General features: G+C 45.1%; 1 protein-coding gene across 6 annotated transcripts in view; it reads left to right on the plus strand.

The window, feature by feature from the left end:
• ARHGAP40 (Rho GTPase activating protein 40) overlaps positions 1-16,333 on the plus strand; it is a 39,135-nt gene that overhangs the window by 8,831 nt on the left and 13,971 nt on the right. The window contains exons 1-2 of one of the 6 annotated variants that reach the window (XM_071759624.1): positions 4,909-5,415; positions 14,685-14,887. In XM_071759624.1, the coding sequence (XP_071615725.1) occupies positions 5,336-5,415; positions 14,685-14,887 (283 nt within the window). In that variant the 5' untranslated portion in view covers positions 4,909-5,335. Of the gene's footprint in view, positions 1-4,908; positions 5,416-9,192; positions 9,295-14,684; positions 14,888-16,333 lie in introns of those variants that run through there. The other 5 variants (XM_071759623.1, XM_071759628.1, XM_071759622.1 and 2 more) reach the window with 5 other exon arrangements.

Here is a 16,333-nt window from a genome sequence, read left to right on the forward strand (position 1 = left end):
TGGTTGTGATTTGTGGCAGCCAGAGAGAGAACTGACTGTCAGTCCTTTGTCCTGCCTGCCTCTTCTTATCACATCTTAGAAATGATAGGCAGCACTTTGTCAGCTGCAGTGGTAAGAGGTCCCAGTGTTTGAAAGAAGTGGACAAGCACCTTGGTGGATATTAAGCTGGTCACTTCTTTCTGCCTTGGAGTGTGTATCATCAGCAAGGATGATACAGTTTTTGCAAAGCACAGCATCCTGTAGATGTCAGGCATGTGTTTGAATAGGGAAGTAAACAAGGTCAGCCTCAGAAACCTGCTAACACTTCTAATTTTATACACTTAAAAATGCCCAGGCAGAAACATATTCAATTTAAATTAGTAAGCCTTGGTTATTAATCAGAATAAGTGTTTTTGTGCAGTAAGAATAGTCACTGTGTCTTAGCTCTTCCTCCCATTGTTACAGCTCTTCCTTGAGCAGTGGAAATGTTTTGGGTGATTTAAATTACATTTACAGTAGCAGGTTTCAGCAACTTTGCAGTTTGCTTATCTATGCAGATATGTCTAAAAACAGTAGGAATGTTTTGTTCTGGATTTTTTTTGTCCTTCTTCATTGCCCCAAGCCATGAACAAGTGTTGAACAGGGTGGGCAGCTGGAGGCAGTGCTGTACTCAGCCACTGGTGTGTGTCTGGTGGAGATGTCAGCTCTGAGCTTCTGATGCTGAGGGTGAAGTGTGTGAAGTGGCTCTGACTGCCAGTCCCCCCCTCCTCCCCTTTTCTCTCCCCTTTTCTCTCCCCTTTTCTCTCCCCTTTTCTCTCCCCTTTTCTCTCCCCTTTTCTCTCCCCTTTTCTCTCCCCTTTTCTCTCCCCTTTTCTCTCCCCTTTTCTCTCCCCTTTTCTCTCCCCTTTTCTCTCCCCTTTTCTCTCCCCTTTTCTCTCCCCTTTTCTCTCCCCTTTTCTCTCCCCTTTTCTCTCCCCTTTTCTCTCCCCTTTTCTCTCCCCTTTTCTCTCCCCTTTTCTCTCCCCTTTTCTCTCCCCTTTTCTCTCCCCTTTTCTCTCCCCTTTTCTCTCCCCTTTTCTCTCCCCTTTTCTCTCCCCTTTTCTCTCCCCTTTTCTCTCCCCTTTTCTCTCCCCTTTTCTCTCCCCTTTTCTCTCCCCTTTTCTCTCCCCTTTTCTCTCCCCCTCCCTGAGTATGGGAGGAACAGGGAGGGTCAAGGTGCTGCTGTATCTCTCCATTTGCCCTGGGCTGGTGTCCCAGCTCCCATGAGCACCTCTCCCAGCAGGATGACAAATGAGCTCTCATCTCCTGAAGTTCAGTCACCAGTGGAAGGGTTTGGCAGGGCCCGGGTGTTGTGTGGCTGTTACTTGGCAGCTGTTGAGCTGGGAGATGCTTGTTGGGTCTCTCAGCTCAGGGCAGAGCTGGGTGTGAGCAGGGCTGGTGCCTGTTCCCCTGGTGCAATGGCAATGCTGTGCTTCACCCCAGCACAGCCTGGGTGCTGCCTCCCTGGCAGATGGGAACAAGCTGGGGCTTGGATAATCTCACTGCCTCAGCAGCTCCAGAAACAGTAATCTCTTAATCTTAGTGGGTCTGATGAATGGGTAACACTACTTGAGGATTTTCTTGCTATGGGATGGAGGGTGGACAAATTGTTTTAAGGCTTTCCTAGTATTATATGCACTTTAAAACTAAATCAATTGGAGAAAAATTAATTGCATCCTAGGGATTTCAGCTACCATCAGGATTTTCTGCTCTGCTTCACACTGTGGTGTCTTTCACCTGTGTTTGATTTTCATGGTAACGAATCTCTGGAAATGCTTGAAAACTGTAATGGTGCCCTAAGATCTTGTGTAGCATCTTGGGAATGTGGTGTGCAAGCCATCCTGAAGGCACTGATTCTGAGCTCTGTCAGGCAGTGGTCAAGGCAGTTCTCCTGGGCTCATGGGGTCCCTGTGGTCTGGCAGAGGATTCCTGTAGTCTCCAGGTTTCCAGCCTGCATTTACTTTGCCCATCTGAAATTCTTCATCATCCAAAAATGTGTTGGATGTTTTTTTCCCCTCTCCTTTTTGGTCATGAAAAAAATCAGGTTTTCTGGGCAAGACAAGTCATGTCAGTTTGGCAGCACATGTGGATACCTTCAGAAATAACTTGTGCACTAAAGCTGTGACTGGGTCTGTACCAGTGATTCATTTGAAATAATTGGCTGCTGAGAACACTGGCATTTCTCTCTGTCTCCATATCTGAGTAAGATTCAGCTCCTGTGATCCAGGTGATCTTGTCCAGATGAGCTTGGCTCATCTCTAATGACGCCAGGAAGACTGTCCTGGTGCAAAAAAAAAAACATGCTGGAGAGCTCAAAACTGCAGTTGGAATATGAATCCTGATTCACTCCATCTGAAAATGCAGATTCAGCTGGCCCCATGTCCTACTCCTCCACCTCTTTTCTCAGAAGCTAGGAAATAAACTTCCTGTTTATTCTTCCTAAATGCCACAATTAACTGAAGTTCAGGCAGGAGGGAATATGTGAAAGGCTACAGGGGGTAGTGCAGGGTTATTACCCATGGAGATCTTAAACTTTCAGTAGTGCTTGTATGTTGCTTTATGTGAGTAATCAAACCTGAATGTACTCCTAAAGAATTCTGTTTTCATTCTGAATACTTCAAATTCTCCTCAGTTGTGCAACAAGCCTGTTCAAATTCTTACTGCTGGGTGAGAAATCTGCAACAATGAAGCTCAAAGGAATGAGTGGCAGCCTGTCTGAAAATCTGTCAAAAAGGACAAGGGTTAAAAGAAACGTAGTTGTGGGCTGTAGTTCCCATCTGCTTGTGGTACTGGAAGATTACATTTGCTTTTGTGTGCAGAAGGAATGATCTGAAGCCCAATCACTTGTTTCAGGGCATGGTGTGTATGGTGAGAAGACTTGTGAAAAGGTTGGGTGCTCCCTGGGGAGAAATAGCACTGGATGGAGTTTGAAAAACCAGCAAAGCATTTCCTCATAGAGGTTTTTTTTCTTCTTTCTTTCTGTTGTGGTCCCTTTCTTGCTCTCCCTTCTCATTTCTCAAACCCTGGGCAGTTTGTGTGGTCACATAGGATGCTGGAACACTTTGGTCAGATGTAGCTTTGCAGCAGCTGTTGCCTGTGTACCTCATTAGAAGAATTAGAACTGTACTTTTTGCACATCATTCAGGTCTTTAGCATCAGATGAACTTTTTTTTTTTTTTTAATGTCCTGCCTATGGATAATTCAGTGCTGCTGGAAAAGCTGTGGCTTTGGTTATAACTGAATTTCACCAGCTGAGATTCTTCCATGCTGATGTGTTTTGCAATTTATCCCAGTTTGGAGCTGATGAAGGAGATAACTGGAGTTTAAATTTGTTCCCTTATGATTCTTATTAGCACTATCTCTAGTACATAAGCTAAATAAGGAATATAACACACAATCTGTGTGCAAGGGCTGTGGGTCTATCAGAATCAGGAGCAAGCCAAGGAAAGACAGCTCTAACTCCAGCTCTACACAAGAGCTTTCCCACAGGCATACTCAGTTACCTGGAGAAGTCCTCAGCCCAGCACTGTGGTTGGTACCTTCTCACTGGAGGGCTGTCCTCTTGGCTTGCTTCCCAGTGTTTAAAATTTGGGTGGAAGGAATACAATTTTGAAGGAATTGGAGGCAAAGAGAAATAGGGAGGCTGGCGGGGTAGTAAAATCATAGAATTGTTTGGGTTAGAAGTGGTCTTAAAGATCATCTGGTTCCAACTCTCCTCCATGGGCAGGGACACCTCCCACAGCCCAGGTTGCTCCAAGCCCCATCCAGCCTGGGCTGGAACACTGCCAGGGATGGGGCAGCCACAGCTTCTCTGGGTAACCTGGCCCAGGGGCTCAGCACCCCACTAATATATTTTTGCATGCTTGGTGTGGGAAGTTGGAAGAGTCCCAGACCAAATTACACTCCCTCTGCCTGCCCTTGGGGGCCTGAAGCTCTGCTGGGGCATTGCTGAAGGCTGCAGCCCAGGATTGTGCCTGAGCCTTGGAAAATGGGTGTAATTTAATGTAGTGTGGAGGGTGTTAACCAAGAGGGATCCCTCTTGGACATGGCCAGGATAGGAAATAAATTCAGTAGGCTTGGGATGGAGCTTGGGCTAATCCTGCCCTGCAGAGGGTGTGCAGGGAGATGACAGCAGGGGTTTGGGCAGTCGGGCAATGTTCCTTCTGCAGGACATGGGCTGTGTGTTTGCAAGGTGGAGTGGAAGAAGTGGCTGAAAAAACAGATGTATTCGGGGGTGAGGAACAAAACCGAGATGGCCTCTGCATGCTTTTGTGAGGGATTGTCTCCAAAATTGCTGCTGCTGCCCTGCAAGCCATTGGAGACAAAGCAGGATAAGCCATTGGTCCAGTTTTACTGGGAATATTGGGAGCAAGGAGTAGGGTTATTACCTATGCTGGAGAAGCTTTGCAAGTCCTCGTTCAGGAAACTTCACATTAATGACTTCTTTATCCCTTTACCTTCAGGACTGTGAATAGTAAATGTTGGGGGGAAAGGAAGTCGCATAAACACTGTGAAAGGGTTGGTGGAGAGAATAACAAGGAAGGAACAAAACCTGCTAGGACAGCAGGGACACCGAAATGCGGTTGCTTTAACCCTTTGCTCGCTCACAGGTTGCTTGTTGATGGGACTTTAAGAAAGGATCTGGATCTTGCAAAATACTGTCTGTGGGTGTTACAGCTTTACGCTGCTCTTGCAACATCAGTGTCTCGCATCCAGCTGGGATTTACTCACTCTCAGCTGTAGCAGCAATTGCTGAATTTGCTTTTTTAATAAGCGCTTGGGTTTTCTGCTGCCTCCCCCCCCCCTCCGCCCCAGTTCCTAGGGAGATCCTTTGTGCTTTTCTTGCTGTTCTGTCCCTTCAGTGAAGCCAATTTTAAGGAGCAAATAATCGTCCGTTTGACTCCTCCTTCCCAGCGTTGCGGTGGGAGTGACTTTTTCTCACGGCCGAGGCTTGAGTTAATCTTTAGCGAGCCCTGAGCTTCAGCCCAGGCTTGGGAATAACTCCTTGCTCTTTTTGTGCTGACGGGGAGGGCTGGATCCTGGCTGTGGGCTGTGTCCTCCAACCCGCGTCCCAGGCGTGGGAGGCTCAGCCTCGGGCACCGCTGCCTTGAAGGCTCAGGTGGCTTCAGTGTCACTTCTGCTCCGTCTGCCCGAGCGGCTGAAGGAGGAGGAGGAGGATGCTCAGGGCAGCACCCCGTGGGTGAGGAGAAGCGGCTCCTCCTTACCAGCCGGGGGGATCAGCGGCTGCTCCTTGACTGGAAGGCGCCGGGGCTCGGATGGACTGATTGCTGCTCTCCTTCCCCCCCACCCCCAGGACATGGAGAAGCGTGGCCGGCACGGCTGCGGGATGGCCAGCGGGGGGATGCCCCGGTCCCGGGTGCTGGGGAACCTCGGCAGGTAGGGAGCGGGCACGGCTCTGCCTCCCCGGGGCAGGGTGTAGAGGTAGGGCCAGACCCAGCCGGGGAGGAAGGGTGCAAGCAAGGTGGCAGCAATGCTGAATTTGCTTTATTAATAAGCACCTGGGGGGTTTTGCTGCCCCCCCCTCCCCAGCCCCAGTTCCCAGGGAGATCCCTTGTGCTTTTCTTGATGTTCTGTCCCTCCAGAGAAGCCAATTTTAAGGGGCAAATAGAGGTGAGCAGGCTAGAATGTGCTCTTAAAAACCATGCTTTGACTGCCTTGATCATAGAGGAAGCTATTAATGCCTCTCATTTATTAACTTTGCAATTGGGATGAGTGTAGTGGGCTGGGGGGTGCATGGGTAGCTGGGGGGGGCTAAAATGCAGCCTGTGTGTTTCCCTGCATTCACTGACAGTGCTGCCCTGGCAGCCTGTGGGGTTTGAGGCTGTTCAGGGGTTTGTAGAACCAACTGAAGGCAAGAACTGCACATTTATAAATGCTGTGCAAAGGACACATGCTAAAGGATACAGCTGAAAATAGAACTATTTTCCTTGACAAACACTGTACTGCTTGTGTGCTTAAATAACATTAGAAGGGTAACGACTTCATCTGATGTGTATTTCCATCAGCTTAGAAGTTGCACCAAGTTTCAGCACATCTCCTTGCTGCAGTAATCTGAACCTGCTGGTTTTGTGTGAGTGTGCTCACAGTGATTTTTTTTATTTCTACCCATAGCTCATGTTTTCAAGTTTGTCTGACTTTCTGATTTTCCTAGCCTGCTTTGACCCTCTGTGTAAAAGCAAAGAAATGGAATCTTTAAAAGATTCCAGGCAAATTTGAGATGTGAGAAATATTAAAAATAAAATATTAGGGGGAATGAGATGGGAAAATATGGTAAATTATTTCAAAACTACCCATGTGTGAGAGAACTAGACTAGCACCCTGAGTATTGCAGGGTTTCTTTGATAAAAATAAAAAGTTCAGTCACAACTTTTGTTTTTTGCCAAACGAGTTAGGTGAGGTGCAGTGTTTGTACTGCTGCCAGCACACCTCTCTGGTCAGGTCTGCAGAGGCACTACAGCAGGAACCCCAAATTTGCTCACTAACTTTGACCAAAGCACTTTACTCCCAGCAAGTGGCAATTCACATCTGTTCATTTGGGGCTCACCAGCAGGTGAGATATATCCTGTGTCTATATGTATATCCAATCCCCTCTGCTAGGATTCACCTAGAGAGTAAGGTGCTGATACGTCAGGCATCCTGATTTTCTAATTAATTGTCATTAATGACTGTTTAGTTTTGCAGCACCAACTGGTGTGCTCGTTGGTTCACAGTAAGGCACCTGCTGGCTTACCCAGCAGGGCCTCCAAAGCACCTCTGGGAAGAAGCCCCTGTGGGGGCAGCTGTCCCTGCCTCATCTTGGACAGAGCTTGTGGTCCATGGGGTGGGTGTCCCCAGGCTCACAGGAGTCACTCTTGTTGTTAGTTACAGCATTAAGTTATAAATCTCAGTCATGGGGAAGCTTTTTGTGGCAATGTAATAGGCAAGCACTTTATCTTGTGTAATAACTCTTACCTGAGGAATCCAAGCATGGAGCTAATGACTGTCCTTCCCATGGTCCTGCATCCCTACACCTCCCAGGTGTGAAGCATGGTTAGATTCTCAACCCCTCCTTGCTTTGTGCTGGTCAGCAGGTTCCTCTCAGGACCTCTTCAAAGTCTCTTGCCTATTCCCATCCATCTGTGTAGCAACTTCTAATCACTCATTCCCTGCTGTGATGTGGGTACAGAATGGGCTACAAGAAGAAATAAGAATGAGCTCTACCATCCTGATCTGCTCCAAGCTGAACGTTGTAGAAGAGTAGGACAAATATTCAGTGTGTGTGGATCTGTTTTTGTAAAAAGCCTTCGTTAATATCCGATCACACAAAAATGAGTTCATATCCTTTTTATGAAAGATGCAAATTCTAGCAGGCTTTCCTCTGAGCACCACGTGGTCCCTTGTGTCTTAGTCACTAAGGTGGGCAGCTGAGGTGTGTAGAGGTTGAGCTTCCTGCCTAAAGTCACAGGAGTGATGGAGATGAAGTCAGGGTGTCTCTTCTGATGGAACAGTAGCATGTTTGGAGGATGCATTCAGTATCTGGGAGTTACTGACTCATCCTGGCCTCAGAAGGATCCCTGGCAGTGTGTGCCAGGCTGTGACAGCCAAGTCACCAAAGGGCAGTGAGTCCATGCCACATGCTCCGTGGGAATCCCGTGTGCAGGCTCAGCCCCACGGCAGCTGGAGGGAGCCCTGAGCAGTGTCTGTACAATGGGTAAGAACAAGTACATGGGACCTCCTGTCTGTGGCCGGTGCCAGCTGGTCCATGATCTTTGGAGACCTGTGCCAACTGGTTTTGGCATCCTGGTGCTGTGCTGAGAGGTGGAACTGGAATAGCAGGCTGGATCTTTGTGGCCGCTGGATGGACAAAGCTACTTGTGTGTTTAGATGATCCCCAGATTTGGTGGAGTGTGTGAAGGTGGAAATAAGGATGAGAGTGCCACCTTTTAATTAAAAGATTCTCATATAATCATCTGGTAGATCGGGCTTATCAATTTATAATTATCTTAAAGATGGCAGCACTCCTAAAGCTTTGTTTTGGCCAGGTGCCCCTTTCTCACAGCCGGATTTCCGTGTTAAGGAAAAGCTTTTCCTGCTTGGCCAAGGCAGGGAAAGTGAACAACAGGCTTGTCTGCAGTGACCTTCGAGTGAAACCAAAAACCACGTACAGAGAGCAGGGCTTATGCCTTCTGAGGCCAAAACAAACTCTCCGGTGATGGGGCAGACACCCAGCTAATAGACTAAACTAAACACTGCTTTGAATATTTTTAATTTGGCTGTATCTGCATGGGTTTATCAATCTGGTGTTTGCTCTCCTCCGAGTTTCGGTCTGAGGTGCCTCCAGGCAGATCTGTAATTGCAGGCAAATTTTGCTGTTCCTTAGCTTGCTTGTTTAGACCCTTCCTAGACAGAAAAGAGACAAGGGTACTCCCAGTGAAGGCTTGAGATGTAGGTAGTGAGTTTCTTTGCCCTTAAATACTTTGACAGAAATGCTCATTGTCAGGTAAGTTATAAGCTGTGCTTTAGATAAAAGCTCCCAGTACTGTGGTGGACATAACCCAGAGAGTGATGGAGGTGCTAAGCTAGAACAGCATCACACACAAGCATCAGGATCCAGACCATACAATCATAGATCTTTCACTCCTCCTCATAGCAGTGGGCAAAGGATCCCTCTTCTGTCTCCCTGGGGTCTCCAGGAATGCCAGGAGTTGGGGAGTGCCTTGTTGTTGCTGGGGTGAGAGAAAGCTGGATCAGGTATGAAACATTCCATGCACGCAGGGTGCTCTGGCAGGTCCTGTGTCTCACTTGCAGAACAGGCTTCTCCAAAACAAACCCGAAATGGTGCTGCTCCCTGAGCTGCTTGCATAATGGCAGAGCTTGATGAACTGATTGCTGCCTTACTGAGAACAACCTGTAATCTTATTAGCAAATTGTGGTAGTGACATCTGAGCTATTCTTGCTGGTGCTGTAGGGATAGACCTCCAAGTGGGTTGTCCCATGGGTGCCAAGTCCTTGACAAAAATGCCTCGATGTGATCAGAAGTGGTGGTTGGCAGCCTTGCCCTATAAAATAGCCTGGGCTAGAGGCACTGTGTGACTTCTTGTAGGGGAGGCTCTTGGTGAAACTCTGAGGTGTGTGAGCAAATCCCCTGTGGTGAGAGATATGCAAAGGTTTATGTCAGCAGTGACAGGCTGCTTCTGAGGCTGCTTTGACTCTTGTTCTTTAGCTGCTTTCCTTTAGTTAAGTGAGGGAAAGTAAGGCATGGTAACAGTATTTCGGGTAAGTTACTACTCATCACTGCCACAGTAATTTGATAATTAAACTGTCTTTAATGGCTGGTCCAAGGGATTTGAACCAGCCATGTGTTTTTCATTTTCTCCTAATAGTAGACTTCAGTCTTGCTCTTCTGCTGCTTGGTGTGGGAAGGAGAGAAGAGGTTGTCTGGGGTGTTTGTACCTTGTGTGCTAAATCTGGGGGATTAGAAGGGTAAAAAAAAGCCAGGTTTGAAGATTTGCAGTAGAGCTTTCTTTTGATTTAGACCTTTGGTAAGGAAGTTCTGCTGTTTGTGTCCACAAGGCATCTCCTGGAGAAATTTACTCTCTCTGTCTTGGGAATGGAGTCTTGTCTAATTCTGTCTGTCTGAAAAAAATAGCTGATTATGCACATGCAGCAAAGATTTTGATGAGTAGATGGACTTCTTCCATATAGGAAGTGGTTCTTTTATTATATCAAAGTGATATTATATTTATATTAATTCTCAAAGAAATATATTTATATCAAAGTGATAGCTTTGAAAGATTGAAGTTTAAACTATCAATACTTTCAGTAAGCAAAATCTATCTATATGTAAATAGATATAGCTATAGATATGACTTACTGCTTCAGGTTATTCTCCAGTTTTTCGAATGTTTCTGTTGTTTCTGGATGCTTTTATCCTACTACATGTTTTTAAACAGGAAAACCTGTCATGTTATGAACTATAGTGTACTGATCTCTAGGTGATTCTTTTGCCTCAGAATTAACTATATAGCTCTTCATTTGGGTTTAAACTGCTTGCTTAGGGTAGGAACTTGGAAGCAATATGAAGAGGAACTATTTCCTGCCCGGACCTTTTTTGTTTTGTTTCTTTTAATCTTGTGTTTTTGTACCCATCGTTTGTTTTTTTACCTTGAAATAAATTGCTTGTGGGTAAGATGTGTGTGTGTGTTGTGACTCTGAGGTATCTTTGTTCTTTGGCTTAGTGTCTTTATCTGTCAGAATAATGTAACCGGTTGCTAGAATAAATTCTGTCTGGTTTGGGGTTTTTTGGGTTTTGTTCTGTTTTGGGTTGGGTTTTTATGTTGTTTTCTTTCAAAAACCTTGTATCTCATGCTAGTGGTCTGGATTCCTACAATGTGGCCTGGAGTGCTGCTGTTAATGTCCTGTTAAGGTTTATTGAGACTCCTTCCATCTGTTTCTTTGTTTCATATGTGCCTTTGTGCTTGCTCCAGCTCTTTGGAAATACCTTTTAAAATTAGGTACTTGTGTGTAGAAGGACTCCCTGGTATAACTGTTCTTGTTGCTTTTTTCTCATCTTGGGCTTTCTGGAAACATTATTAAAGGAATTCCATTTTCCTGGCTTACACTTGTCACCCTCCTGTTCTGTTTGAAATGCTTGAGAAGGAAACTATTTATTTATTCATCTGCTAGAAAGGTATTTCAATGAGGGAAGGATGTTGAGCAAGCAGCAAAGTAGTCTGGGCAGCCCCAGATCCTTTGAGCAGCTCTCTGACCGGAATGATTCAAGCCTGGAATGAACAAATGCATAGCAACAGTGTTTATTTAATTTTTATTTTAAAGAGGGCCAAGAGTTGCACGAGTGTTTACAATATGTTTGCTGTATGTTGACAGTATCTAGGAACAGATCAAAAACTACTCTGAGACTGTATGCTATAGCCCAGGACCAGTGAGCCAGCAACACGTGGAGCCAGCATGGTGCTAAGGGCTACCCCTGAGAAGGGTAGAAGAAATAATAAGAAAATTAAACATATGATGTCCATGCAAGTCTAATTTTTCCTAAGTTTGCTGTTAATATTGTTAAGTCAGGGCTAGACTGAAGGTGCTGTGGAGTCAGCTGAATCTCAGGCCCCATTAAAACTGCCTCTGTTCTTCAGTAGGCAGAGTTGTGATGGTCAGTCTTGCCAACGAGTCCTTCATTTTTGGTTGTCCTTAACTAGGTCTTTCTGCCAGTTTGCTTTTTGTTATGCTAATTTTTAAAACTTCATAATCTTAGGCTCTTTGTTACCTTGACAGTGCTGCTGAGTGAACTTGATCATTCCACCTGCTCTTTGCCCAGTTCCAACTGAGTGATTAACATTTTAAGCCAACAATCTCCAGTTTCAATCTAAACTGTTGCTGTGTTTATATGCCATAGGGTGCCCTCCATCGACCTGGGAATGCAATGGGAAAGAACAATCTTTTAGGTGCACTGGATCTAAAATTAACCCTCTACTTGGTTGGTTGGGTTTGTGAAGCATGGTGCAGTAATTTTTAAAAATAAAATAGTTAGACCAGAGAGTAAAACTTTTTCTAAATTGACAGGCCTGAGTTTTGATTTGGTTGTTGTCCTGTGAGACAACACTAGTTTTGAATTTGTAGAGCTGGACTTTAGGTCCTGCCACTGCTGTCCAGAGCTGCTGTGTGACATCAGCATCCTGCACCTTGCTGAAATCATCTTTAGTGCCTCAGTTTGTGGGGTTCTTGAGAAAAAAAAAAAAATGAGGTTGTTTTTTGGGATGTTTGACACACACACAAGTAGTTCAAATGGGTCTCCTAGAGTTGGTATACAGTCTGACTGATGGTGGAGCTTTTTTGGTGCAAGCACTACTGGATTATTTGCATTTCCAGCTGTGGAAGGAAGCAAAATATTTGTGGGTGGTACAGAAGCATGGGGTGGGGTACAGCAGTTCATTGTGGTTTGGTAAGACTGTGTTCCTACACCTGCCCTGTGTTGTTTTGATATGGACTTGAAAGTGCTGACAGAACAAAAAATAGGTGCTGGCAAGGCTATAGCCTGAAACCTGGACTGTGGGGGTGTTGTGACCCTTCTCAGGAATCTGCCCCAATGTTTTCAGTAAGTATTACTCCACTTGGCCATAACGTGTCCTGGATTAAAATTTGCATTTGGGGTCAGGTACAGGGTAATTCATGCAGAACATCTGTCACAACATGGTCAACATAAGTCAACAGCCACCCTTTTGGAAGAGATGAAGACTGTATTTATGTTGGCTGGAAATTCTGGGGTTTTTTTTTTTGTCCAGGTCGGCCTGTGATGGGTGTGGGGAAGGGATTGGCATTGCTGTGGTGACACAGGCTTGCTGCAGAGCATAGGCACTGAGTGAAAGCTGCTGCTTGGGTCCAGGGTAGGTTCTGCTGGAGTTGTAAACCCAAATTCTGTTTTGGTGTGAATCCATGGAGATTTCTGGGATTTTAGATGAGCCCAACTCTAAACCAAACTGGACATGAAGAGAAGATATGTTTGAGAGCTGCTTTGGTCTGTAACCTGCATCCCACAGTAGTATAAGGCAGGAACTTATAAGAAGAGAAGTTCTGAGTTTGATTAGGAGAGATTTAGGGGGTTGTTTATCCTGTCTGGGAGTCTGCTTCTTAGTGCAAGTTTGGCTGCCATGTTTCTGGTGCTGTTATGGCCAAACAAGGTCATCAACACAATCTAAAATCATCCTTCTAGTTTTACGTTGTAAGTGATGATTAGTATTGAGTAGAATGTAATAGTATTTTAATGAAATATCATAGCAAGGTTTTAAATATTTTTTTTTATACTAGCAAGGTGGCTTTGATTAAATCTAATCCTCTTAAAAGGCTATCAGCAAAGGGGGAAAAGTAGAGATGGGTCCTAAAGATGAATTAATGTGAGGGATGTGATCTACGTTTTTAACTGCAATGGGTTAAGATAGAACTAGAAAGTTGTAAGGGGAAATAACAATATAGAGTAGCAGCTGCAGCAGAACTTAGCAAAAACTCTGAAGGGAAAAACTAATTAACAAAAATAATCTTATTGAATATTTAGGAGCTCTACAAGGCTATAAAATGATATCTCAACTGAAGGCCTGTTTTCTGGATATCCTGAAGTGGAAAACGTGGGGATAGGTACTAACCAAGTGATCACTTCTGCCCTAATCAGAGGTGGGCTGGATGGTATAGTAGCTCTTTTCAGACTTTAATGTTTGTGTTCCTGTAAAACAAAGAAATAAAAACTTTTTATTCTTGTTCTCAATGCCTTTTGCTGGCTCCAGATGTTCCTCGAGTAATAGTTATTGCCTTAATTCTGACTTTTAAAAGAGAAGGGCTACATCTAAGAGAAAAATATGTATGCACATGTGTAAATAGAAGTGCAGGTCTCTTGGCTGGTAGATCTCAAAGTTTAGCTTTTTATGACTTGGAGTGTATCTTTTGACAGAATCAGGTTAATGCCAGAATATACCAGTGTTAATAATGGATTTGTGGAATTCAAAGAACTAAAACTTTCCAGATATTTTGCCATCTATAAATTTCTAACTCATTCTGGAGTCAGAGGCTACATTGCATTCAGTGGTTGTTTCCTCCTTATGGTTTTCAAGGCACAAAACTTTTTTTTTCTCATTTGTTTTTGTTTGTTTGGTTTGGGTTGGTTTTTTGGGTTTGGTTGTTTTTTTTGTTTTTTTTTTTGGTGGTGGTTCTTTTGGTTTTTTTGAGTTTGTTTTTTTTTTTTTTTTTGAGACTAGAAAGCAATTCCAATATGTTTGGGGGTGGTGGCTCTTCACAGGTGTTTTTCAAACCACCCAGAGTTAGCCTTGTGTGCAGTCTCTTTAATTTTGTGTTCATAAATTGTACCATTAAGATGTTTCACAAGTAGGTTCCACTTATACTTTTTTTTTTTAAGTCTTTGATAAAGATAAACAGCAGGGTTTAAGTGGCTTCCAACCCTTTGAAGTGAATTAAAATTCATTTTAGGAGAGGCATTATATTATGCACTGATGAGAACTTCACAACTTTCTGCAGAAAGGTTGAAAGCTGAAGGCCAGTCTGGGACTTGAGAAGCCTTAATCAGCAGGGTGGTAAGAAAATTCTATTGCTTGGGTTTCCCAGGACACTTATGCTGTTTCACAGCTGAAAAATCTGGTCTGGGCAGGGAAAGAGGGCTTCAGCCATCCAAGTTGTTTATTGCATGAGCTGGAGTGCAGGAGACAGAGCTGTGCTGGTTTTTGTATTTGGAGGAGGAGCCCCATGGCTTCAGTCTTCACTGGCAGGTGTCAGGCTTGTGGCCCATGCCAGAGAATCAGAGCAGAATCAAACCTGCAACATTTTGGTTGGTTGTAAATGCAGAGGGTATCTGTCTTGGAGTCTTGGAAGTAAGTGTGGGAGTGGTAGGTGAGCTCACTGGAAGGACAGCATTGGAGAGCCCACGTTAATCCTGTGTCCTCTCACAGGTCTGGACAGCAGTTTTTCCACAACTCTGGGGGATTTAATCCCAACCTTGTCTGTTATTGCTGAATATGAACCAAGGGGAGTCTGGCACTTACCTCTGTTTGCCTCTTACTGCAGTCATTAATCAGTGAAGGTGGCAGCACCGCAAATGCCGTCTCTGAACACGTTTGGCTTAATCTCTCTCTCCTTGTCTCTTCCTCTCCCAGCGCCAGAAATTGCCCCTGCAAAATGAGCCAGCTTCCTTCGAAGAGTCCTCTAGCATCCCTGGTGTCAGAGGGCACGAATTCCAGGGTAGAGACTTTGGACAACTTGTCAATGGACAGTTTTTGGCTGGAAGTAGAGAACATTAAACAGAGCGCTGAAGCTGAGCAAGAGGAATGCAGCCTTGCAGATGGCAAAACTCAAGAGGGTAGGTTGCCAAAAATGTTGGGAGTGAGGGGAGGAAGATGAACATCCTGAAGAGAAAATTGGCTTATGCACCTGAATACTTTAGAAGCATGTTGGGATATGGTTCTGAATATTACTATATATTATTTTTCACTGGGTGGTGAATAATGCCCCAGAGAAGGGAAGTGCTGGCCTGGCCTGGCTGCAGCTTTTGAAGCAAAGCTGACTCTAAAGGTCACTCAGGAGCACATTCAAGGTTCCAGATTGTTTCAAGCCCGGGCAGGTGGCTGTATGGTAAACATGCTGGGACAGCTGACAGTGTTTTGGAAGGCTTGTTTGTGTTCATGGTTCTGAGACATCATCATAGTGGCTTTTGAGAGCTGCTTTTGTGGAAAGCAGACTTTCCCCAGCACTGATTCACTATTTAGGAAACCATATTAAACATACAGAATGCTCTGAGTTCATCCACACAAGGTTTTTCTTACATGTCTCCTTGTTTTCCATTTCTTTTGCTTAGGAGCATTTTTAATGGGCTTTCTGTAGCACTGATGCTATCCAGTATTAGAGAATAACTGGAACCTGGACTGATTGCATTTTGGTGTGGAAGGGAGAACATCCTGGGCTGGTGGAGGGATGATAAACTGTGTTAAGATCCTGCAGATTGGGTTCACACATCTCTTGGGGTCTGTTTTGAAGAATGTGGTTGACTTGGCTGTACACCATCTTGAATGGTTGGGTTTGTGGCCTCTACAGCCCACAGGTGGCGTGCTGGCTGATAGTGAGAAGGATCAGTGTATATAATGGGGAAAAATACGCAGGGTGTTGCTGTGTGTGGGGAAGGGTAAAGATGTCCTGGGTGCTTGGAGGAGGCTTTGGAGAATGGGATGGGAAGTTCATCTTCTGTGTCTGCCATAGCAGGCAAGACGTAGTAAACATCAAGGTCTGCTGTTAGTGTTCCTGCATAAAGGATGTAGGTTTGTTTTTCAAGTGGGAGAGATGCAAAAGTGACTCAGAAAACAAGCGCTCCAGGAAGGAGACTCTGGAAAAGGGGCCATGCCATGGGATGAAAGGCTGTCTGGGATATCCGGAACACTGATATGCCGGAGGCAATTCGATTACTGCGTGTAAGCAGGGCCACATGGAAAAGTGTTTTTTAATGCTGTATATTAATCTAACAGGCAAGAGCCAACTGCTTAATTGCCCATCAAAACCAGACAGACTTGAAATAACGCTCGGAGTAGGGAAGCCTTCCTGGCGGGATGGGGAAGGAGGGGCAGCACGCTTGGCCTTCTGTGGAGGAGCTGAGGCAAATGAGGGTTGTGCTGGAAGCAGAAGTAGCAAGGGGAAACTTCAGGTGTACCTGGGCTTGGCTGGTGTCTTTTGGCTTCCACATCTCTGCCGCTGATGGCATCGGGTGCTGTGAGGTGGCGCTGAGGCACCTGCAGGGCCTGAGGCGCCATTACCCTTT

The sequence above is a fragment of the Heliangelus exortis genome, chromosome 16 (assembly GCF_036169615.1).
Source record: "Heliangelus exortis chromosome 16, bHelExo1.hap1, whole genome shotgun sequence".
Classification (NCBI taxonomy): domain Eukaryota; kingdom Metazoa; phylum Chordata; class Aves; order Apodiformes; family Trochilidae; genus Heliangelus; species Heliangelus exortis.